Genomic DNA, 24,729 nt, shown 5'->3' with positions numbered 1-24,729 from the left:
TGAGTGCGCTATGTGTCAAGGAGAGATGTTTGCGTTCATTGGTCCTGATCGTTCGTTAAACAAAATAAAAAGCGGCGCTCATCACTGAACAGCAGGCCTAGTGGAAGTCTCATGAAGAAATGTCATACATGTTGGCCTTTCTCAAATCCATTCGCCATTTGTCGCAGCTGTACAGGCTGCACTTGAAGACTCTGTAACCTAACTAAACACCTGTTTGCCCATTCAACCCTTTGTGACATTTCGTTTCTTCACAGTACCTCGGATTGCCATCCCGCCGTCTACTGGTGCTTCTGAGATCAAGTCGTGTGAGCAGAGGAGAAAGGAATGTATCCTGTTTTGCACCAGTATGGAATGGGCTTTCATTGGCATTTTAGAAAATTATCAAAGACATAGCATGCTAAAAATCTCATGTCTTTTCCTCCAGACTTGGTTCCACCCATTGGAAGAACTTGGAAGTGATGTTCCTACAGTGTTGTGCTTGACCAAGTGTCCAAATCATAATTTACAATTTGATCATTAGAGCCAACTTTGATTTGCGGTGCTAATCGGCACAGGAGCTCCTAGCCACGGCTGGAGCAGTGACCCATTGCTGCTGCACCTTGTGCTGGACTCATGGCATACACAGCACAGCGTCGTCTGCACTCCATTCCACACTCAACCACCACACCAACCCGATCGGACATCACCCACTCCACCTCAGGCTCCGTAGACTAAGAACACGCACCAAACACCTCCTAACTCTCCGCAGCACTCCTCACTCCACACTCCTTAGGAACAACAGACTCAGCTCTCGCACCCATACATCAGCCGCCCAGACTTACCTCTCTGACCACACTCACTACCCTAGCACCCAACACGCTGCATCTATCACGCCCCAGCCTCACTCACCCAAATACGCATCGCCCACCCCCAACACCACCAACGCCAACACACACACTCTACGACCAGACTTAAGATGCGCTCTCATCAATGCACGCTCTGTCCATGCCCATGCCATTGAAATCAATGACCTTATCACCACCCACAATCTTGACCTACTTGCCATATCCGAAACCTGGCTCCATGAAGCTTCCAGTCCATCCATCCACCTCGCTCTCCCTCAAAACTATACCATTCTCAGACAGGACCGTAAAAACTCCAAAGGTGGTGGCGGCGTCGCCCTCATCTTTAAAGACACCCTCTCCATAAGAATGTGTAATCAACAATGGGACAACAACGCTGATCTCCTCACTGCTAAACTAGCCCTCTCACCTAACTGCACCATAAACTTCTTTATCACCTACAGACCACCAGGATCACCCTTCGACTACCAAAAGCAACTCCTCCAAAACATAGGTAACAACCTCAAAAGCACCACCAAAAGCATCCTTCTAGGGGACATTAACCTTGGTTTAACTGACCCAAAGGACAAAGCAGCCGCAAATTTAGCCAAAGAACTATCAAACTTGGGGTTCGAACACAAAATTACTGCCCCCACTCATAACAAAGGCAGATCCATTGACTGGCTAGCTGATCACAACTACTCATCTGCAATTACCTCCATCTCTGCCCTCCCTTGGACAGACCATTACCTCATTCAATTCTCCATTCCTACCACGCCCACTCATAAAACCTTAACTCATGCCCCACCCGCTAAAGTAAGAAGCTCCAAAAAACTCACTGCTTCCAACCTCGCCCCTCTCCTCGATATCCCTGAACTCAAGCCTCCTTTCATCCATGACCCTACCTCTCTAGCCAACATCTACTCCAGCACGCTCACTCAAGCCATCGATCTCATTGCCCCTCTAGAAGAAAAAAAAGGAAAAAAATCAATGCACTGCAACTCCTGGTTCACTGAAGAACTATCTGACCTTCGCACCAAGAAACGCAAAGCCCTATCCAGATGGCAAGCAGCGCCTAATCAATCCTCGCTTAAAGATTTTAAAGAGATCTCTTTGACCTACAAAAAAGCCATATTCCACGCCAAATCCGAATCCTACAATCAGAGAATTACAAATGCCAGCTCCAAATCAAGAGAAATATTCTCCATATTCAAAGAACTCACCACACCTGCCCCCGGCCCAGTTGAAATCATCAAGGATGAAGCCTGGTGCACAGGCATCCAGGCTGCCCTCCTCAACAAAGTTAAAACTCTCCAAGACAAAATAGCCTCACAACGCAAAGCTCTCAACACCCCTACTTGCTCGCCCACACCTTCCACCAACAACTCTCTCTCACAAACACCCCTTTTTGCTTTTAGAGAAGTCTCAGAGACGGAAGTCAAGGACCTCCTCAAAAAAATCAAACCTTCCACCTGCAAAGGGGATATCTGCCCACCCTCATTAATCAAAGAGTGCTCAGAATCCCTCACCCCCATCATTACAGCTTTCATCAATGCCTCCTTCGCATCTGGAACTGTACCACAATGCCTAAAAGAAGCCTGGGTCCGCCCGCTCCTAAAAAAACCCTCTCTCGATCCTTCCTCCCCTAACAACTATCGCCCCATCACCACCGTCCCCTTTCTCCTAAAAATCCTAGACAAAGCCGCACACAATCAAATCCAACACTACCTGGAAACCAACACCATCCTAGGCAAAAGACAATCAGGCTTCCGCAAAGGCCATGGGACTGAAACTGCCCTTCTAGATTTAAAAAATCAAATTACCAAAATAATGGACACAGGCAAACCTGCTCTCCTCCTCCTGCTCGACCTCTCTGCAGCATTTGACCTGGTCGACCACAGCATTCTCACATCTCACCTCTTCAATGCTGCACACTTCTCTCACAAGGCTACCACCTGGATCACATCCTTCCTTGAAGGTAGGGCCATGAAAGTGTACTCCGACCAGGACAGCGCCCCCCCCACCACTATAAATTGTGGAGTCCCACAAGGGTCCTGCACTGCACCAACCCTTTACAACCTATTCACCAAACCCCTCTTTGACTTACTGGACTCCCTCAACATAGCGTACACAAACTACGCAGATGACACGCAAGTTCTCCTCCCCCTCTCCGGAGACTACGACCTAGACTCAGAAGCCCTCTTCAAAATCTACTCGACAATCCAAACTTGGATGGCTATCAATGGTCTCTGCCTAAACGGAGACAAAACCGAAATCATCATCCTAGCCCCCAACGAAACACTAACCAAACTCAGCCCCAACTATTCTCACATGATCATCGACAGTATTAGCATACCTGTCTCCTCTGCCGTCAAGACCTTAGGAGTCTACATTGACGCCACACTCTCAATGACTAGACAAACCAGCGCCATCGCCTCAGCGTCTGCTCTGACCACCAAACTCATTTACGCCATCAAACCTTACCTCACCACGCCTAACTGCCTCTCCATAGCTAGAGCTACTATAGGAGCCAGATTGGACTACTGCAACGCCCTCCTGGCAGGCACATCGTCTAAAAACCTAAGCAGGCTCCAAATAGTGCAAAACAATGCCCTCCGCGCTGCACTACACATCCCCAAAACTGACCATATTTCACAGGCCAGAAGACTTGTCCACTGGCTCCCAGTCAAGGAAAGAATCAACTTTAAAATCCTCACTCTCACACACAAGTGCATCAATCACACAGCACCCCCCTACCTATCTGAAACTATAACTAAGAACTCTTCCATCCGTCCCAGAAGAAGCCATCACGCCAACCAACTCAGAGTACCCACTGTAAAAAGAGCCAAAGCCGGCGGCATAGGCTTCCCACACATAGCTCCTAAGCTCTGGAATGCCCTCCCTAACTCACTCAGAGCAGAACCTTCTCTGTACTCCTTTCGCAAATCTCTCAAAACCACTCTATTCAACTAACTCCATCCTTCCTTCACCCACACCAGCTCGCATAGGTCTGTTACGAAATGTGCCATGTAATGAAAACTGCTTTGTAACCATCTTCCTTCCACGGTAACCAGATTATGTATGTCCTCATGTAACAGCGCCACGATGCCCCCGGGCTGACGTGCGCTTTAAATAAATCTGAATAAATAAAATAAAATAAATAAAATATGTCACCTAGCCCTAGCAATTGTGACTCCCTGGGTTATTCTTAGCGCGTTAGGCGCGGTAACCATTTAAAATCGATTCTTGGTTTGTTTGTGCACTACAATTCAAACGCTTGCGTTTGCTGCACATTGCAAATTTTGTAAAGTTGTGGCTGTCCTTCTGACTGAGCCTCAACCACTCGACCACCATTACAGCACACAAGGCTGAATCCATTCCAAGATGGCCGCCCGTGCCTTCTGAAGCCTCCCCTCCTCTGTGCTTCCTTCACCTGACCTGAGAAGACTGCTGATTGGCTCTCCCAGCGTGCCTCTCCACCTATCAGGTGACGAGGCGTGAGCCCAGCCCCCTGGAAGGGCTCTGTGATACAAAAGCTCAGTGCCTGATGCCCAGAGTACTCGAAAATCGTCTGTGCTGGAGCAGGAGCTCCTAGCCACTGCTGGAGCAGTGACCCATTGCTGCTGCACCTTGTGCTGGACTGCACCAAGGTATGTCACCTAGCCCTAGAAATTGTGACTCCCTGGGTTATTCTTAGCGCGTTAGGCGCGGTAACCACTTAAAATCGATTCTTGGTTTGTTTGTGCACTACAATTCAAACGCTTGCGTTTGCTGCACAGTGCAAATTTTGTAAAGTTGTGGCTGTCTTTCTGACTGAGCCTCAACCGCTCGACCACCATTACAGCACCCGAGGCTGAATCCATTCCAAGATGGCCGCCCGTGCCTTCTGAAGCCTCCCCTCCTCTGTGCTTCCTTCACCTGACCTGAGAAGACTGATGATTGGCTCTCCCACCCTACTTCTCCGCCCATCAGTCGCCAGGAGGGAGGCGCAAGCTCCATCTGCGCCCCTACCTTGTCCACCCAATCTGCTCCCTTTATTACCTTACCGGCATCTGCTATGTGTCCCAGCCACTGCATTGGACGATAAGGTTGCTTAACACATTCGCAACAGTACGCCACCTTTAGTCGGACCTATGTACTCTACATTCTGGTAGACATCTCTACTATCCACTCTCCTCATAGACAAATCACGTTTATGTGTTTGTTACTAATGCATTTGAACTTGTGTCTTCTGCATCTTAATCAACTGCTTTTTGGCTCCCTCTGCTAAAATCGAATCTAGGTATCTAGGGATCTAGGTATCTGTACCCTAATACACTGCTACCGCGATTACTGCTGCCTTACTTTCTGTGCACGCCACTGCATCTACGGTGGTCACTGTTATTATTGTTTAACATTGTGTGCAATTGCCTACAACAGCACCTCTACCTCAACCACTCTTTTTGTAGATCTGGCAGGCATCTGCTTTTAGACTGTACAGGCCAACATGCCCTCCACCCTCACTACTCTGTTTGCAAGAATACTGCCCACCCTACTCTACCTCACACGGCACACCGGTGGGACAGCACCCAATTACACCACCGCCTCCCTCCACTACCCCAATCTTCACAACGCCATGACTATGCCGTCCACTGCTCACCACACCAACCCTTACCTCAACAACCCAGCCTTATGGCTCCAACACTTTGCTTCCAGACCTTCACCAAACATAACATGTTCCATCACCCTGAGAAATGCCAGACTTGGCTCGCGACTCACGCACGCCTCCCATCACTCTGTGCATCTTAACAAACAGTCTCTGACCTCCACCGCATCCACACACTTGAAAAACCCATCATCACCTCACCCCAACCTCCCTAACACTAGCAATATCAAGGGTGCATTAATCAATGTCAGATCACTCACGGCTCACGCTGTAGAAGTAGCTGACCTTATTCTTACCCTCGACCTCGTCTTTATGGCTATCACCAAAACTTGGCGTCACGCAGCCTCTGGCCCACTACTCTTCCTTGCCATCCCTCCAGATTACAACATTATCAGACACGATCGTAACTCTAACCAGTCCAAAGGTGTTGGCATTGCCATCATCCATAAAAATGCTCTAAACTTCCACCTCTTCTCTGTGCATCACTTTTCCTCTATGGAAGCACTGACAGCCAAGCTAGCCGTCACTCCTAAGCACTCTATCACCTTCCATCTACTTTACCGGCCACCTGGGCCGCTATCCACCTTCGCTGAGGACCTCTCCAACATCATCACTCATAACACCAAAACCAAATCCCAAGCCTTGATATTAGGGGACTTTAACCTGGGCCTCACTGATCCCAATGACACTGCTGCCATGGCTATTGATAATATGCTTATGAATGCAGGATTCATACAGCTTATCAACCAACCTACCCACGTTAAGGGCAGAACCCTCGACTGGCTAGCCTCCCACAATTGTCCTATCCATATCATCTCTAACCAACAGTATGCATGGACCGATCACAACTTAATTACATTTAACATTCAGTCCATACCTGCCAGCCTCTCTCTTACCATTGCACCGGCTACTGCCACCCGCAATAAACGTGACATCACTTGCGACGGACTCCTCCCCCTCCTCCTGCCGACTCTCAATGACCAGGTTCGCTCATGCTCTGACCCCACAGCTATGGTTGACAACTTTAACCTCGCTATGCAAAAAGAATAGATATCATCGCCCCATCCAAATTGAGAAAACCCAAACCTCGAGCCCACCTGAACTCTTGGTTCACACCCCAGCTCAGAACCCTGCGCAAAGAAAAACGAATTGCGGAATCACATTGGAAAAGCAACCAGTCCGCAGCCAACAAACCGTGCCTCCTCCTGGCCACCCTTAATTACAAGGAAGCCATATTCCAGGCTAAAAAAGACACTTACAATAAACGTATCGAACAAGCCAAATCCAACACCAAAGAATTGTTTAGAATCCTAAAAGAACTTGAAACCCCTGTCACTGCACCAGACACTTGCATCAAAGATAGCACTTGATGTACCAAAATCCAAGAGGCTCTCCTCGGCAAGATTGCCACCCTCCAAATTAAAATCAATAACAAACAATCAAGCCTACAATCAACCCACAACCCAACCCTATCCCCACCCTAAACCACCCCATCTGACTCCTTTTAGCTTCTCTCCACTCTCCATTTCCGAAGTGGAAAAGATCATCACCAGCCTTAAACCGACCAATTGCCAAGGCGACCTCTGCCCGGCAGCTATAATCAAGGAAGCAGCTCATGACCTAGCGCCATTCATTACTACGCTCATCAACTCTTCCTTTAGCTCTGGGATCGTACCTGACAATCTAAAGGACGCGTGGGTCATCCCCCTATTGAAAAAACCTACCCTGGACGCTATTATACCTACAAACTACAGGCCAATCACCACGGTCCCGTTTTTACTAAAAATCCTCGACCGTGCAGCATATCTACAAATTCAAGATTACCTTGAATCTAACAAACTCTTGGGATTTAGGCAATCTGGGTTCCGGCCACGTCACAGCACTGAAACTGCCCTCATATATTTAAAAACACAGATTCAAGATCTAAAAGACAAAGGCAAACTTGCTCTCTTACTCCTCTTGGACCTTTTGGCGGCCTTTGATCTCGTCAATCATGAAATCCTCTGCCACCACCTTAAATCAGCTGCACACTTCTCCGATAAAGCTACAACCTGGATTAGCTCCATTTTAGACAATAGATATATGCGTGTGTTCTCTCCACTAGCAGCCGCCCCACCTGCACCTGTCTCCTGTCGAAGAGAGGTTTGGTGAACACGTTATACAACGTGGGTGAAACACAAAAGGATCTTGTGTTTCACCCACGTTGTATAACGTGTTCACCAAACCTCTCTTCGATATCTTGGACTATCTGGGTGTCACTTACACCAACTACGCCGACGACACCCAGATACTAATCGCTGTCTCAGGTGACTACACAGCTGACTCCCTCACTATCAATGTCATCTACCAGGTCATCCAGGCTTGGATGGCTCAACACGGACTCTGTCTTAATGATGAAAAGACTGAGCTCCTTATTCTTGGTTCGCCACAAAAACGTACCAAACTCGACCCTGCGTTCAAGTCCTTCATCATCGATGGGAATATTATCCCAACCGCCAAGCACACAAAAACCCTAGGGATCTACATTGACTCGACCCTATCCCTGACCAGACAAACTAACTCAGTCTCTTCCGCAGCGGCATATGCCTGCAAGCTTATTACAGCCTGTCGCCCTTTCCTCTCCGCAACCAATTGTGTCACCCTGGCTAGAACCCTTGTATTATCCAAGATTGATTACTGCAATGCACTGTACCTAGGCACCAATTGCTGCAACCTAAACAAGTTGCAAATTGTCCAAAACAATGCTATTAGAGCTGCCCTCAACATTCCCAGGCGCCAACACATATCCGACACCAGACGCAATATTTGCTGGTTCTCAGTCCCACACCGTATCTCCCTGAAAACCCTGGCTCTTACCCACAAATGCCTTCATAACCAAGCTCCCTGCTACCTGGCTAACCGATTTGCCCTCCACAACTCCATTAGACCCCACAGAATGGCTCATTTAAACTGCCTTGAGGTTCCACGTTTCAATCTCTAAAGATCAGGTGGAATTAGCTTCCCTATCTTGGCAGCTAAACTCTGGAACACGCTTCCTAATGAGCTTAGAGCAGAATCCTCATTCCCGAGATTCAAACACCTTACGAAAACCTGGCTGGCTGCCCAGGACATTTAGCTCTGGGTTCTCTGCTTAATTTGTACATCTATATATAATCTGCTGGTCCTCTCATTGCTATTGTCATACCTGTAAATTCTGTATTATACTTGTAAACTTTGTAATTATGGTTCTGTCTGTTTTTCCTATGTTGTAACTAAGTGATGCGCCCGGTTGCCCCTGGGCCTGGTGCGCTGTACAAATAAATAAAATACAAATACAAAGAGCCATCCTTGAGGCAACACATGCACTTTTCTGTAAATGCAAGCAAGCACGAGAACGATTTGCTAAGCATTTTAGCACGTACTTTCCACAGATGCAGTGCAGAGTTGCACTGCGACCTAGGGCCTGAGTGCGATACAGTACAAATATTCAAAATAAATAAGACAAACAATAAATAAAAGGTCTTCCTGTACAGAAGTGCACTGCTGCAAAACATGGTTGCCGCATTGCCAAGGGAAGTGTTAACACTGGGCTGCTCCAGTGTACAGCTCATAGATGTTTGAATTATGTGAATTTCTATTTCAGCGCAATGGTAAAGAAGCACCGTCATTGTATATCTGTTGCGATTCTCTCAAACTGGACTCAACATTGGTCAAGAAGCTTAGAAACTGGATCACACCATTTCACCAACTCTCCATCCCACAAATCTTTTGTGTAACTGTTAGAGAAAAAGTATGCCTCTTTCTCGCCCTTTTCAAGGACAAGATGACGCTAACCAGAGAGCTTATTATCGGTGCCAAGACTTTTGCAACAAGCTATATATATATATGGCACCAGCGCCAAACTAATTGAGAAAATTAACTGGGGTACAATGTAATCATATGTATTGGCCTGGAATTTGCTCCTCTGGCTTTCAATTGCACACGGGTTCTAATTGAAGACCCTCTGCTTCATCCGAAAGGCATCTTTAAAATCTATTAAAAGGTGACCTAAAAAACACTGTGGCCCTCATAAGTTTGCCGGTCTGGAAATAAGGTGCCAGTAACAACATTACCGGCACCTTTCCCAGACAGGCAAACTGCAACTCTGCCGGTAGAGACAGTAAACAACCTGCAGGCCCGACATGCCGGCAATTCAAGACCCTACCGGCAGATTTTTCACTGAAGCATCGGCACCGTTACTAACGGTGCCGGTGCTTCAGTGTTCCCATTCCCATGGATTCTTATGGGACTCCACAGGAATGGGAATTTACCATTCCTCTGCCGCCCTTAATATCCTAGTATTAAGGGGATATCAGGCGTCAGAAAAGGCAAGCCGTTACCGGAAACCTCCTAATGAGGGCCTTAGACCACTATATAGTGCAGCTACTGTAGAATTCTGGGTAGCGTGCATTCGGCAGCGATGATGAAAGCCATATGGAAGAGAACTAAAGATGAGGGAACAGGGTACTTAACTAGGGAATTGAGACCTTGTGAAATGCTCTTGCCATTCTGTGTAAAAGGTTTTTTGCCGTTTAGTGCAATTTTATTTTTTTTAAACACAAATATGCTGAGATGGTGCAGTGCATAAGCTTTCAAAGTCAAAAACACCTTCTTCGTCCGTCGTATGGTAGAAAGCAAAAGTCAATGCTTTTTACCATCTGATCACAAAGGTCTTTGCGACTTCAAAAGGTTATGCATTATTCCATCAGAGATTAATATTACTGTTAATACGATAAAAGGTATCAAACTCGACATGTGGCGATTATTTTAAGGAATAATTCAAAGTATCAGAATTTAAGCTTAAGCCAGCATTAGCCTGGGCCAGGCTGATCAAATTTCAGACATCCTGTTGATCTAGAAACTAGTGAGGAATCCCTCTATGAAATGCATTTTATTTCTCAGGTTTCATATGTCCAGAGTCCCTACATTTAGCTCCTGCTGGTGTAGATGTATCCCTAGGCGCTCTGACTTTGCCTCCCAGTCGAGTGTTGGCAGCACACAACATACATAGACGGATTGCAAAATACATATCTAGGATAACAGCATTCTTATTATAAACGTTTATGATCCCCCAACTTGGTTACGTCATGAAGTGAATCTGAAAGTGGTACAGGGTCTTCTGAACACTTGGGGTGACAGTATGCCTGATAATTTGGGTGATTTAAATGCTAAGATCCAGGCCATTTCGGCTGCCTTCTCTGTGGACGCTGGCTTATCCCCTGCCATGAAAGCTCAATGCAATCCAAGGGCTGGTCCTGTTCCAAACTACAATCTCTGTTTGGCGTTGTGATCCTGAATGGTTTTTGTCAGGGTGATGAGCAGGGTGGCAGGACCAGAATATCGAACAGAAGCTCCTCTGCCATTGGCTATATTTTTGTCAATCGGCGTGCTCTTCCCTGGGGAATTATGGCAGGATGTAGTGGAGTATCTCGCTCTGATTGAGAGCATTATCTAGTGGAGTCTCTGGGATCCTCCAGTGGTGTCTCCACTGCGGTCATGGGCAATATTCAAAGATGGGGGTTTAAGGCAGCCACGATTGGAGATCTATTGGCTCTTATACAGAATCGTAGTAGCTCTTCCCGAGCTGTGGGGCCTGATGGTACCTGTCACTCTCGGTTAAAACCGAATCATGTGTTATGAGCCATGGCTTTGCATGGCTTGTTTCAATGCATAAGTCACACCTGCCGACTAACTATGTACGTCTAGAATATGACGTGACTAGCATTGAGACTACTGTGGTGGCAAAGGAACTGTTTTGCATTGGAACCTTCATGGGATGGATTCAGGGGCACAAATGTACCGAGTATGGATGACGGAATGAGCAATTGCTGTCTGGGCAGGATTTGCCATACTGTCCAGCAATCGTATCTCGACTGGGGTCTGATAACACACAAGTGCCCTATCCAGCTTACAAAGCTAATGTAAAGATGGTCTGAAAGTCATATGGCAACGAAAGGGCTACTGTTGAATTAGCGACAAAGGTGGCTTGCTCATAGAATACATATGTGTGCTGCGGGGCGTACCTGAATACATACAGACCTATCGCCTATGGCCATATATTGAGACCTCACGTGTTGATTCAATTCAATAGGGCTAACGCACTTGAAATTGAAGGTGATAGGTGGGGCATACCACGACAAATGAGATTCTGAAGATTATGCGGGGAGCTGGTAATTGAAACTACGAAGCATATTATTGTAGAATGTGACAGTGTGAACATGTTACGTCACCATTTTCTACGCAATATAGGAACGATGTGGTTGGGCACAACATACATGAGACGTGGAAGGGTTATATGTGGGTAATGATTGTAATTTGATTTGTTATGTTGTTAAATTGTGTGATTTTGTATTGGTGATTTTAAGAGAACTTGTAATCTGACAAAGGAATCATGTTTAGGTTTTGTATTAGTTGGGCTGTACAATGTAAATTACACCTGTGTTTTGTGTGATGGATTGTTTTTGTATAAAAGTCCATAAGTGCTTAAATTGCTTAAATAAAAAATAAATAAACACATAAATATCTTACTCTTTTAGTGAGTTATTGTACTGGTTGATAAATTCGATGGCTTGGGGTAAGACTTCATCTGCTGGAAGCAGCCCATCACGCGGGCCCCTCAGAAAGGCTTTCGGGTTCATGATGGAGCCTTGGCAGGTCTTTGTCCTGCAACTGATGTTCTAAACCACGGGAAACACAAAAAGACCGACATTTTACATTAACACTGCGTGATCAATAATACATGAAGTTAAGGTGTAGATATATTAAAAAACATTAGCGTGTTTATCAGATAGCCAAACCCCTGTTTTATAACACAAACATTGAACATGCAGTCCTACTGCACTATGCATTGTCACATTCTTGTAAGTGACTTCAATAATGTTGTTCAAAAGATTGCGCCATGGCCACAGGAAACTTTTAGCCCATTCTTCTCGGTATGATAGTGACTTAAGTGTCCTCTCCCTTCCACCCAGTCACCTTCCACCTGCCCACTCACAGTCCTATAAAACATTTTGCATGCATGTGACACGTTACAAAAACAAATAAATGAATAAAGCTGACACATCATTCATTAATATAGCAATCCGTTAAAAATCTCATTTGGCATTTTGAGTTGAACCGCTAAAGCAGTCTTTTTAAAAATGTGGTTTACTAACTGTCAGGAAATATTGGACCAACTTGGGCAATCTGTCAAAACATTATCAGAAAACCCGTTAAAAATTAAAAGACTACTATGGGCTGCTGACTGGTCCAAAGCAGAGCAAAAGAGATCATCCTCAAAAAACCATAATCTTTCAAGGACCCTGAATAATCAGCTAAAAGTAGTGCCTCTGTATTTGGGGAAGGACCCTGCTCCTGGCTTTCCAGATACCTATTTGAGATTCCGCCCGAACATCCTCCATACACGGGCTGTGCTATCTCCATATGGAAGAATTTGAAGGACAAGGCTTGCCGATTTTGCAACAACCAAGAGGAAACTCTGCAGCATCTGACATTGTACTGCCCAGAACTCGGAACGGAAAGATCTCTAATCCTTTATGAAAGACTAAAGAACACCGCTTGTACTGACCCCGAGATGTGGTGGGAAAAATTATATGGGGGAACATCCCCATCTGCAGTTAGGTGCATGGAAACTTTCTTGGAGAGTATTTTGAATACAAAACCAGAGATACTTTTTAAAGTGCCAAAGGTCACAATTGAAAAAACCCTGACAACTTACTTTACAAATGGACCGTGAGAATAATTATTGCTAAAGGAATACCATGAGAGGAATGACAATCTGAGTCTCATATGGACTCTATTTGAGAGACTGACTATTGGCAAGGGCAAACCTCTGTGGAGTACGAACTTCTTGTGCCCTCATTCTTCTTTTGTTTTTGTTGTTTCTTTTCTTTTAACCAAATGATGATAGAGAAACAAGTTTGTGTACTATGTTTAATAACAAAAATCCCACAGATTACCAATTTTTAAATTTATTTAAGCATTCAGTGTGAATACATTTCCTTTTTCTGGTTGCTTCTTTCCATTGCTTTGAAGTACCTCCAGCATAATGTAGCCATGGTGATAGCCAGGTAGAGAGGGGCCAACACATTACCGAGCCCGCCTTCACACCTGTGTTCATATTGTGGCATTAGCAGCCTGTGCATAGATTTCTCCCTTGATGATTGTGATGCATCCAGATACCTGTAGACAGACTAACCCCGGCAGAGGTTGCAGGCCCCATGAAAGGATTTACGCTGCTCCAAGCAAAATGTGATTTTGGTGATCCCATTCCATGCAATGCACCAGATTTGATGTTTTTTTGGGCTAATATGGTCTGCTACTGGTTGTGGGTCTCAAGCCAGCTGCTTGTAATTGGCTTACTGTAGCAAGTAATAACGCCCAGTTTAATGTGTTGCATAATGTACCTGTTCACATAACATTGCCCGGTTGAAGTTGTTACATTGCGTACCTTTATTGCTTCCTGAAATTGCCCCTCCCCCCTCGGCCCAAACATTAGCACCTGATGGTAATGTTCCATGGCTGTGAATAATCGAGTCCTCTCCTTGCCAATATATTATTCTATCTCCCCCAAACATGGTTTACCACAAAGTATTCTATAACAAATAACAGGCTGAAGCATTAGCTCGATACACCATGACCATCAGTCGTCGATGTTCTTGCATTAGCTATTGATCGGCAGAATGACTCTGCAGATGCAGAGGCATTAGCTACTTGTCCACAGAATTGCCACCTATCGATGTTGTGACATTTGCCAACTGTCAACAGAATAACTGCCTGTCAATATTGTTGCATTAGGTACTTGTTGACATAATACATCTCCCTGTGACATTGTTTTGTTATCTACCTGCCGGTAGAACAACTCAGTTGATGTTGTTTCCTAAATGTCTTACCTTGTTCAAAGAATAACCACCTATTGATGTTTTTGCATTTGCTAATGGTCAACTGAATATTTTTCTTGCATTAGGTGCATGTCAGCTTAATGCCCTCCAGTAAATGTTCTTGCATTAGCTACTAATTAGCCGACTAACTCTGTCCATCCTGTTGCTTCAATTAGCTACTTGTCCAAAGAACAAACACGTCTCAATGTTGTTGCATTTGCTGCCTCTCACCAGAATGAGCCACCTGGCGATGGTGTTGCTTTATCTAGCAGGCAGCATGTTTAGAACAACACAAAAGAGCCTAATCCAATCATCGATCCGAGGCTGTACAGACTTGCTCAGCGCGAAGAGCAGTAGGTTGGGGCAAAGTAGACATTTCTCTGTTGCTAGAGTGCAGGTTTTAGATTTTACATTGTTGAATTTACAGATTCTCTTTGCTTTTTTTGTTCTCCAAAGCACATTTTGTTCTAACTGTAATGTGAATTTTGACTCATGGCTTTAATGAAAAAAGAGCTGCAATCTATGCCGGCCTCTCTGAACACCTAACCGCGACTTCCATCAATACTGTACAAGTGTGTCAGCCCCCTGGCACAGGGGGCAAGGGATTCGTGATTTTATGTCACTGGTAGGTTGCTGCAAGTGTCCATGAACCTGTGCCCCGACAGCTGGCAGGCTCCTTAAGGATATAACTTGATGCCTCGTGGCACCATGTGCTCATGTCCTTTCACCATGTCCTCTCTCACAGTCTTATGTCCCCTGGTGACGGCTTGTGACCCCACTATAATGCTAACGAGGTTGGGGAGCACTGAAAACAGTGCTCTGTTTGCGTCCAACCACATAATGTGCACCTTGTGGCCTGTATTATAATTGCCGCGGCCATAAATGGGATATGTAAGCCAGTTTCAGTGAATCATTGTGTATATCACCCGCCTCACCCCCCATAAAAAACGCCAAATGCAAATGACTATACGATGTTTGTTTCCCTAAACAATGTGTGGACGTACAAGGCCTCATTATCAAGTCTGTGCAAATCAGATTAGACGGTTCAGTTGGGTTCATGTAAGCGTTAATCACTGCATCTTGCCTATCAACTCTGGAGCCATCCCAGCAATCCCTCAGATAATCAAGCCCAGTTTGTTTTACAAGCCTACAAGGCGAAATAGGTACGTTCCTTCTTCAGGAAGTAATCATACAAAATGTTTTTACGACAGCAGCTTGAAAAAAAAAAAACCTGTTCTTTCTTCATGTACTTTCCACACAAGCCTATATGACACATTCCTGAAGAGGGACCCAGGATGTGCGGAAAGGTTGCCAAACAAAAGTAAGCGTTCACCTAATAACGGTGTTACTCTTAGAGTAACACACAAAGGGGACCTAAGTCACACTATGAACAAAGTATATTCAATTGAGATGCTGAGAAGCGGGGAGTCCACTCTGGTTACTGAAGCTATTTCCCTGTCTCTTGTTTGCATCACTTAGCGGCCGCCTGTGTTTACCGATGAAAACAGGAGGAATGACTCCATTTTGAAGTAAGAGTGGTTGTGTTTTGGTCCTAAAGAAGGTCGGGCATCTTACGCCACTGAAAGCGGTCGACACATACTTTTGGGTATCCTTTTAAAGTTATAGGGATACCACATTTAAATACTTTTTTAGAAGTATTGTCAGTTGATTCGGGCTGACATCACACTGATGCACACTGGGGATGGGTAGAATAAAGACAACGCAGATGGGATTTGCCTAGCGACAATTACCTTTTAAGTGGGTTTTTGATTTTAGAGTGTGTTTTATGTGTGATGTTTTGTCCCATACCTTTTTGGTACACACCAAGTGATCAGGGATATCCCCACCGGTGGTACAGAAGCGCCTGCGCTTTATAAGCACAGAGGTAAATAAAAATAATACACCAGTGACCACGCATCAAGGATTCTTGTATGATTCAACGATTTGAGTTTAGTGGAGGGACTTTTTCCTCTTTTACTATCCCTGTTAGACAGATGGCACAACACCTATTCCTAGGGTTATAACACCCCCCCCCCCCTCAGCCCCCAGGTATAGCATAATCCTTTGTTAAGGAATAATTACAGTTTAGCTCGTTTTTGTGATTCAATTTAAGCATTATAATCAGGGGTGGACTGGGAACTAAAAGAGGCATAAGAGAAATACTTACTTGGGACCAAAAGAGGCCCTGGAAATTATTTTCAAAGTGGCCCCACATGACACATTTTCAGCAAGCACAATGCTTTTCCTATGCGAACATTAGGAAATGCCACACAAAAGAGGCCCAGGGTGCAGAGGCCCACCGGGAAATCTCCAGAGTTCCCTATAGGCCAGTCCACCCATGATTATAATTATTTGTTGACTTAGGTCACCTTTACGTGTTACAGTATAGTTCTCTGGTGACAGAGTTACAGATACCTATGTGCAAAAGGTTCTCTGTATACGATTGCTGTTACTTTTAGAAGAGGCTAGAAAGTGGTATACCCCACTCTCCCTTGGAGGTATTTCTTTTTTAAATGTTTTATATTAGAATATTATTAGAATGTTCTCTTTTCTATAACATAAAACAAACAGGCATAGTAAACATTGGTCAATGAAATGGCATAATGTAGTTACAAAGCATGTAAATTCCTTGTTTTCTGTTTTTTTGTTCCCTGCTGTTTTTAATTACTTCTAAGAACATCCCTTTATTCAACTTACTTCCTCCCCCACTTCTGCTCCCCCTTTGCCCCCCACAAAAACATAATCTAAGGTTGATGGTTACAAAACATTGCTCTGAGTTCAAGGGCACAAGAGTCCGGCTGAAGGACAACCATGCATATTCAACAACCCAGTTCCTTTACCGTCTTTCTGTCCCCTTTGTCCGCTCAAGTACCTCTGTTCTCTCTACCTTTAAACACATCCCCTCTACAGTTCAACTAGCATCCCCTCCCGTAGGCAGGGGGGTTTCAGGTCTCCCAATGAGTGCAATTCATTTAACAGTTGGCTCCAATCCACCACCACCCCTTCTTCCAACATTGGGTCCTGAGTCCGTTGCAGGATATCTTACTCTGCCATCCCTCATCTACGGATATCTTCCATCCACTGCATCAAGAAAGGACCCTGGGGTTTCTTCCATGATGTGGCCATCCTTCTTTTGGCCAGTACTAGCATGAATTGGGCCGGTCGCTTCCATATTTCATGGCGCTTCCTGCTTGGCAACAATCCCCATAAACATACTCTTGGGACACATTCAAAACTACAACCCAACAACGCGTTAATTTTTGATATTACTGCTTTCCAGAAGTACGCAATCACCCCGCACTCCCACATCATGTGCCAGATCCCTGCTAGCCCAGTCCTGCATCTCAGACATTCTGCACTCAAAGTATGATTTATTGCGTGTAGTTTCATGGGGTTGTCATATACCCTTTGCAGGACATTGAACTGTATCAATTGAAATCTGGCATTTCTGGAGACTTTTTGGATCTGTTCCCAGATTACCCCCATTCCACTTCTGAGATCTGCTCCCCAGTGTCTCTTACCCATTTGGCGTTAACTGTGAGATCCCCCCTGGGATATAACTCACCTATTGTCTGGTAGATTCGAGAAATCCTGGTGCTCCCCTCCCCCTGTGTCACTAGCACTTGCATTAGTTGATTTGTAGCAGGTTCCTCCGGGGTGCCTGCCCATAATATTGCTAAGTGATTAACCCTTGCCCCCTAGGCTACGAAGTGCCCTATGGGGATCCCATATCGCTGACTACATTCCTCAAATGGTATCACCTTCCCTCCTTCAAACAAAGTCCCCACTGAAACGCATCCCTTCTTTATCAACCCAGAAAGCCCATCCTCCTCACGGCCAACCAGAGACTCGAGTCCACGCTCCACAGTATGTCTGCACTATAGAGTCCCAATACCTGCTTACTTTTCAGAGGTTTCTTCCAAATTTCCCATACTACCTGCTCCACTTCCCCCCAATGTTCCCCCACAGCAATTATACTCCCCTTCAATGAGCCAGGAAGCCCCCTAATAAGCCCGACAGTCGCTCCCCTCCAGTATACACCCACATCAGCATTGCTTGCAGCTGTGCTGCCATAAAATATTGCTCGTAATTCGGTAAATTAAGACCCCCTTCCTGACGTGGAAGCCGTAGTGTAGCCAGTGAAACCCTTTTCTCCCCAAATTCCACACCAATTCCCCAAACCCTTCATCCAACATCTAGAAGGCATATGGGATGTTGGTGAAATAATAAAGGAGTCTCGGAAGAATAACCATTTTGCATAGAGCTACTCTGCCCATCAATGATAACAGTAATTTCTTCCACAGTTGGACTGAGTCCCCTAACCCTGAGAGTGCTCTACCTGTATTATATACAAATGTCTCTTCGATACGGTGAACAATCTGAATGCCTAGATACCAGAACAACTTCCCTTCCCATCAGTGTCCACAGGAGGGGAGGGCAGTCAGGTCCCAATTGCGAAGACCACCTAACGGGAACAACACCGATTTTTCACAGGGCTCTCGGCATAGTGCTCTGTGATCAGAGGGACATTGCGATTAAAGTCCTGAGGGGAGCAGCGCCTCGGGTATCAAACCACCTGCCCACTCCCACTCCTTACCCTTACTACAAGGAGGTGGGGATGGAAGGCTCTGCCTCCCTCCCCCAGCCCCCCCGAGCCCTCCTCCTGCACTGTAGAAAATATTCACGGGGTCGCACCGGGCAGACGCGGCCTAGCATCTTCATAATGACCACACCACTGCCACTACAATACCTTGCTGGGCTGCACCCATTAGCGGCAAGGCTCCTTCCTAAATCTTGCCCCTCCCTGCCCATCACGTTGTGTATGTGGTTGCTGGGACTGAGCCAGTTCCCAGCAACCACTCCAGGCAGATTGCCTTATTTTTTTTAGCTCCCCATTTTTGTAGGACATAATAACTTTGTTGATTGTGCCCTGGGGCTGTACCAGCATTATGGGCCCTGAAGATCGAGCTAAATGCCCTTGCTGTGCTCAGGCCGTTAACTCCTGTTATGTCCCTCTGGCTTGAGCTATAAGGGTTTCATTTTATTTTGAACTTGGTCCCCATTCGAAATAGAGCAACTACTTTTTCGATCTGGGTTTCATTGTGTCATTTTTAGTATTGTGCGGGCCTGCTCTCCCTTGCAGCACCGTATATATTATTTAATACTGTAGGTAAGTTTCAGAAAAAAACGTTTAAAATAATATTAGACTCCTGAAGGTCTATTTCCATTGTTTTCAAGGGCACATATGGTGCCTTTAGAAATCATATTTATTCTGTTTCTAATGGAGAATATGATGCTCCTTAAAAACAAGAAAATAATACCTACCTCCCGACAGGAGCCTCTATTTACCTGTGTCATGATAAAAATTATTTCAAATGTTAAAGCATCTGTTTTTAAGATTTCCGCTTTTGCCACAGAAATAACACCCACAAAACACACAGACACACCCTGACACTTTTAGTGCACCTACCCACGCTACCAGAAACACACAAAAGCCTACCCAACTCTCCGCTGATTGTCACCCCTTCATCCAATCACTCATCCACACACTAAGACATCAGTTCACACTTTCATCGCACATACTTTACTCACAAAACAGACTCGTGCATGCGTGCGCACAGAGTGGCACTCACCTGAAAAGAAACACTTCCCCCTCTGGAAAAACCAAACCTACCAGCTTTTGCCAATACTTGCATCAAGATGACTTACTACTATCTTAGTTTTCGAAAAACAGCAATTTTTGTCAGGTGACCACATCCGGATAACATCGTACTCCCCTGTTCGATATAACTAAGAAATTCACGTGAGTGTTTCATATTTGGCACCAGGCCTTGGTAAGAGACATTTTCTAAGGAGTCGTGACCTCCAGCTCTCTACAAAGCGGACTTTCTGTGCTGCACAAGGTCAAGCAGTGTGTCTGCACCCTGAGGCCTGGAGCCTGCTTTGTCGCCTTACCTCCTTGGCCTTGTGGTGTAGCGTGTCTTGAAAGGTCGCGCCATTCTGAAAGTTTTTCAGCTTCAGATATCTCGGGCACTGGGGGGCTTTGGCCACTGGTATGATGTGGTTTGGCTTATTCTGGAGGCAGAAGGCAACAATGAAAGGCAGTGTTATAACCGGAAAAATCAGCTTCTTTGTGCAGTCTCCCTCCCTGTGCACATGCTGGTGAGCGGAGTTGTCATCACCGTCTTAAAACAGAATCCACTGGCATTTGTTATTTTTAAAGGACCGGGTAATTACATTGTTTCCATCTGCCCGGGTACTTAGTCTGCTCCCTCCCCTCAACAGTGGCGTAACACAAAATATGGGGACCCCTTGCAGGCAATGCTGAGCTCCCCCCCGCCCCTCCGGCCCCCAGCTCGGCAACAAATAACGGGTCACACCACATTCTGGGCCGGCCTAGATTACCACGCTTGTGCAGTCCGCACAAATGTGCTGCTTCAGGGGTACGCCGCACACTTTACAGGAGCATATATGTAGGTGTTTTAATGCATTATACAGCTCACTTTCTGAGAAAAATTGGCTAAAAAGCCAGAGCGTTTACAATTGTTTTGTAGTGTAACACTAGTCCAACAATCCAGTACATGCAAGTCACCAACAGTGCACGGGAACAATAATGCTTTAATTAATGTAATGCTTTGCTATTAAAAATGCCATGCCACAATGAAAACATGTCCATTTTGGCTGCAGATTATAGATCCAGCCTAGACACAAAATAACATATTACAGTAAAGCATGCCATCCACATTTAGACATACTTTGACTGGTTGCACCAACATGCCAATCAAAGTAATAACCCTTATCATGGTTATTTTATCACAGATGCCCAGAAAAATATACAATGCCACAGTAAGAAATGGCTAGACTGGCAGCATCCAAATGCCAGTCTAGCCACGTAATTACACTTAGCAGGACTGCTTTAACAGAGATTCCCAGTTAAAAAAAGTCAAGCCAAAGTAAGAAATCACTATACTGGCTGCACCAAAATGCCTCTCTAGCCACTAATACCACATATCATGCCTGCTTAGCCTGGAGATGGATTACCATTATAAGTTATCACACAATCATCGTCGTGGGGTTGACGGGAGCCCCATTACTTCACAGAGAAATGATTTCCGTTAAAGGGTCGAACCAGAACAGAAATCATTTCTTTATGAAGGCAGAGCAACTTTAAACAGAATCTATTTATTTTTTAAGTCATAGCCACCACCCCCCCCCCCATGGCATGGAGGACTATAGCCTGTAGGCTTCCATGCCATGGGGTGTGGGAGCCCTCAGACTTCATAAAGAAATTGTATCTTTTTCTAGTCACTCTGCCTTCATAAATTGTTTCTGTCAACGGTGCAACAGAAATCATTTCTTTATAAAGGCAGAGTGACTTCAAAAAGAATCTATTTATTTTTTTCTGTTTTACATTTTTTTAACATTTTTATTTGTTTTATTCTGATTGGCCCCTGCCGAGGACATGTGTGGGGCCCCCGTAGCGCAGGGGCTGCAGCGCTCCCATAACACAAGTGCCCCTCAAGTATTTCTCAGGCTCCCTCCACTTCTCTTTACTTTTTCTATATTCTTTAATCTCTGCTTCTTTACAACCAACATTTTCTCTTCACTTTTCACCTTTTGACCCTTACCATTTTTTGTCCTTCCATCTTTCATTTCATTGTCCGATTTGCAGCTTCTTCCTTATCCCTTTTGACTTCTTTCAATCGCTTTCAACAGGGAGAGTACTGCGGTCCTTCAAAACTGCATACATGAAACCACTCCTCAAGGATACTACAGTCGATGTGGAAGACCTCTCCAACTACAGACCGATATCAAACATTCCCTATCTGGCAAAACTGCTAGAAACCTATGTCTACGAACAAACACTGGAACAGATAGAAACGCATCAACTGTTGGACCAGGCACAAGTCTGCTTCAGATCCATGAGAGGGAGAAAAGACAGCACTTCTCTCTATCTGGGATGATTTAAAGACCAACGCAGACTCCAACACAAACTCTGTATTGATACTACTTGACCTCTCTGCAGCATTCAACACAGTAAACCACAACATCCTAATCAGTAGACTGGAAGAAACAGGGATCACTGACATGGCACTGACCTGAATTAAATCATTCCTACCTGAAAGAACAGTAACAGTATGGATGAAATCATTAAAATCAGCAGCGCAATACACCAATTGTGGAGTACTGCAAGGATCCTCCCTATCCCCACTCCTCTTCAACATCTACTTGACCCCAATAATCACCCTCATCAAAGGGCACGGCCTGACATGCTAAAACCACACAGATGACACCCAAATCATCTACAAAATCAAAGATGTAAAGAGGAGAACACAAGGTTAGCAGGCTGCCTGAAAGAACTCTACGATTGGATGAACACAAACAGCCCCAAGCTCAACCCAGGCAAGAAAGAAATCATGATCAGATCCAAAAACCAGGAAAGCAACCAATACATCCCATGGCCAAAAGAACTAGGAATAGCAATCACACCATCAAAAATAATCAAAACCTTGGAATCCTAATGGACGATGAGCTAACGCTAGAACCACAAGTAAATGCAATAATCAAAAAATGCTTCTTCCATCTTCACACAATGAAAAAGACACTACCATTCCTCTCCTTTACGCGCAAAACACTAGCCATAATTTCCCTCATGTCCAGGATGGACTACGCCAACAGCTTATACCTCAGAATTATGGATTATCTACTGAAGAAACTGCAACGTATACAGAACGCAGTGGCCAGAATCCTCCTTATACTATCACAAGGATACCACATCAGTCCTGCATTAAAGATGCTACACTGGCTATCAGTCAAAAAGTGAATCACATTCAAAACAATGTGCATAACACACAGAGCAATCTACAGCCATTTACCAGCAAGCCAGAATACTCAGATCCAGCAACGACATCCACCTGGAACCAAAACAGTACACAAGGAAAAACGTGGTGGATCAACTTTCTCTGGCCTAGCGGCAAAAACTTGAAACTCCCTCCCAAGAGAAATTTGAAACATGAAGGACCATCTAAAATTCAGAATACTCCTAAAAACCTGCCTGTTGAACTCAAGAACCAGATGGAAATGAATGAGCAACACCCACCCCCCCTCAGAATGAACACACATCTCAGAAGACGGAGTACTAAAACGTACCATGACAAGTGCAGGGAGTAGGAGAGACTTCCGAGTGGGAGGAAGAGCTGGGTCCACATGTAGGGCCTTAACGGAGTCTAAAGAGGGAGATGGGAGTATCCTAGTTTGAACCACAGACAGAAGGGATAAGAGTTGAAGGAGAAAGAGTGGCAACCGAACAGGAAACCACGGGGGCCAGGTAGATCAGGAGCACAGGGCAAAGGTCCCACTGTCACCCCACTAAGTACCCCCGAAAGAGGTTGAGGAAATGGGTGTTAGGCACACACCTGTAAAGGCCAAAGGGTAAAACAGGTGCAGAAATAAATTATCCAGGATACTGGGTATAGGGGGGCGGGGGAGCAGGAGGCACTGTCTCTAAATCTGGATTCCAAGCATCCAGAGGCATGGAAACTGTCCTTCTGAAAACCTGTGAAGAACTGCTCGCATCCCTGGACTCCAATTCCCCAGCTGTCCTTGTCCTTCTCGATCTCTCCTCTGCATTTGACACAGTTAACCATTCCATCCTCATACAAAGGCTCCACGATACACTTGGTATCTCAGAATGAGCAATAGATTGGCTGTCCTCTTTCCTCACCAACCGCTCTTCCCAAGTGATCAAGGGCCCCTTCTCCTATCCCACTTCCATATCCACCTGTGGTGTCCCCCAGGGTTCTATACTCTCACCTTGGCTATCTAACATCTACCTTGCTCTCCTTGCATGCCTCATATGCTCCTTCTCCTCCAACTTCCAGTGCTGTGCAGACGACACACAGCTTTTCTTCAAACTCCCTGCTGACCCTCTTGCACCCGCCATCATCCCTGACTGTCTACCTGCCATCCAGTCATTGTCTGCCTCCAATGATCTCTGCCTCAACGCCTGTCTTCACAAAGGCAAGACTGTCTTAAAAATGTAGGCACACTTCAGAAAGAGGACTCTCTTCTCGGGCACAAAGCTGGTTTCATGTGGACTTTAGACGGGCTGCAGTCTTAAGCTAAGACTCTCTTGCTTTATGCAGCGATATGAAATTGTGTTAGTTATTGATTCTGAACACACTCAGATAACCCATTATGTCTAAAACCTTCCTCAGTTTGTGCAGTTATAGCGCTGGTCACCTCAGGCTGTCATTGCGTGCCTGTCTCGGTTGTCTCATCTCTCTGATGGCTCTGAATGCCCTTTGTCTTGAATGCTGAAAGAGCAAGAGTGGCAGTGCTCCCAAAGCGAGATTATGTTCAGAAA

General features: G+C 45.3%; 1 protein-coding gene across 3 annotated transcripts in view; it reads right to left on the bottom strand.

Moving 5' to 3' along the window:
• Window positions 1-24,729, bottom strand: part of NOS2 (nitric oxide synthase 2) — a 206,535-nt gene that overhangs the window by 103,211 nt on the left and 78,595 nt on the right. For all 3 annotated transcript variants that reach the window (XM_069615011.1, XM_069615013.1, XM_069615012.1), the window contains 2 exons: window positions 20,319-20,438; window positions 12,013-12,161 (listed from right to left, as the gene is read on the bottom strand). In XM_069615011.1, the coding sequence (XP_069471112.1) occupies window positions 12,013-12,161; window positions 20,319-20,438 (269 nt within the window). The remainder of the gene's footprint in view (window positions 1-12,012; window positions 12,162-20,318; window positions 20,439-24,729) is intronic.

The sequence above is a fragment of the Ambystoma mexicanum genome, chromosome 9 (assembly GCF_040938575.1).
Source record: "Ambystoma mexicanum isolate Mex_15411 chromosome 9, UKY_AmexF1_1, whole genome shotgun sequence".
Lineage (NCBI taxonomy): Eukaryota > Metazoa > Chordata > Amphibia > Caudata > Ambystomatidae > Ambystoma > Ambystoma mexicanum.
This window is presented reverse-complemented; position numbering and strand designations above follow the sequence as displayed.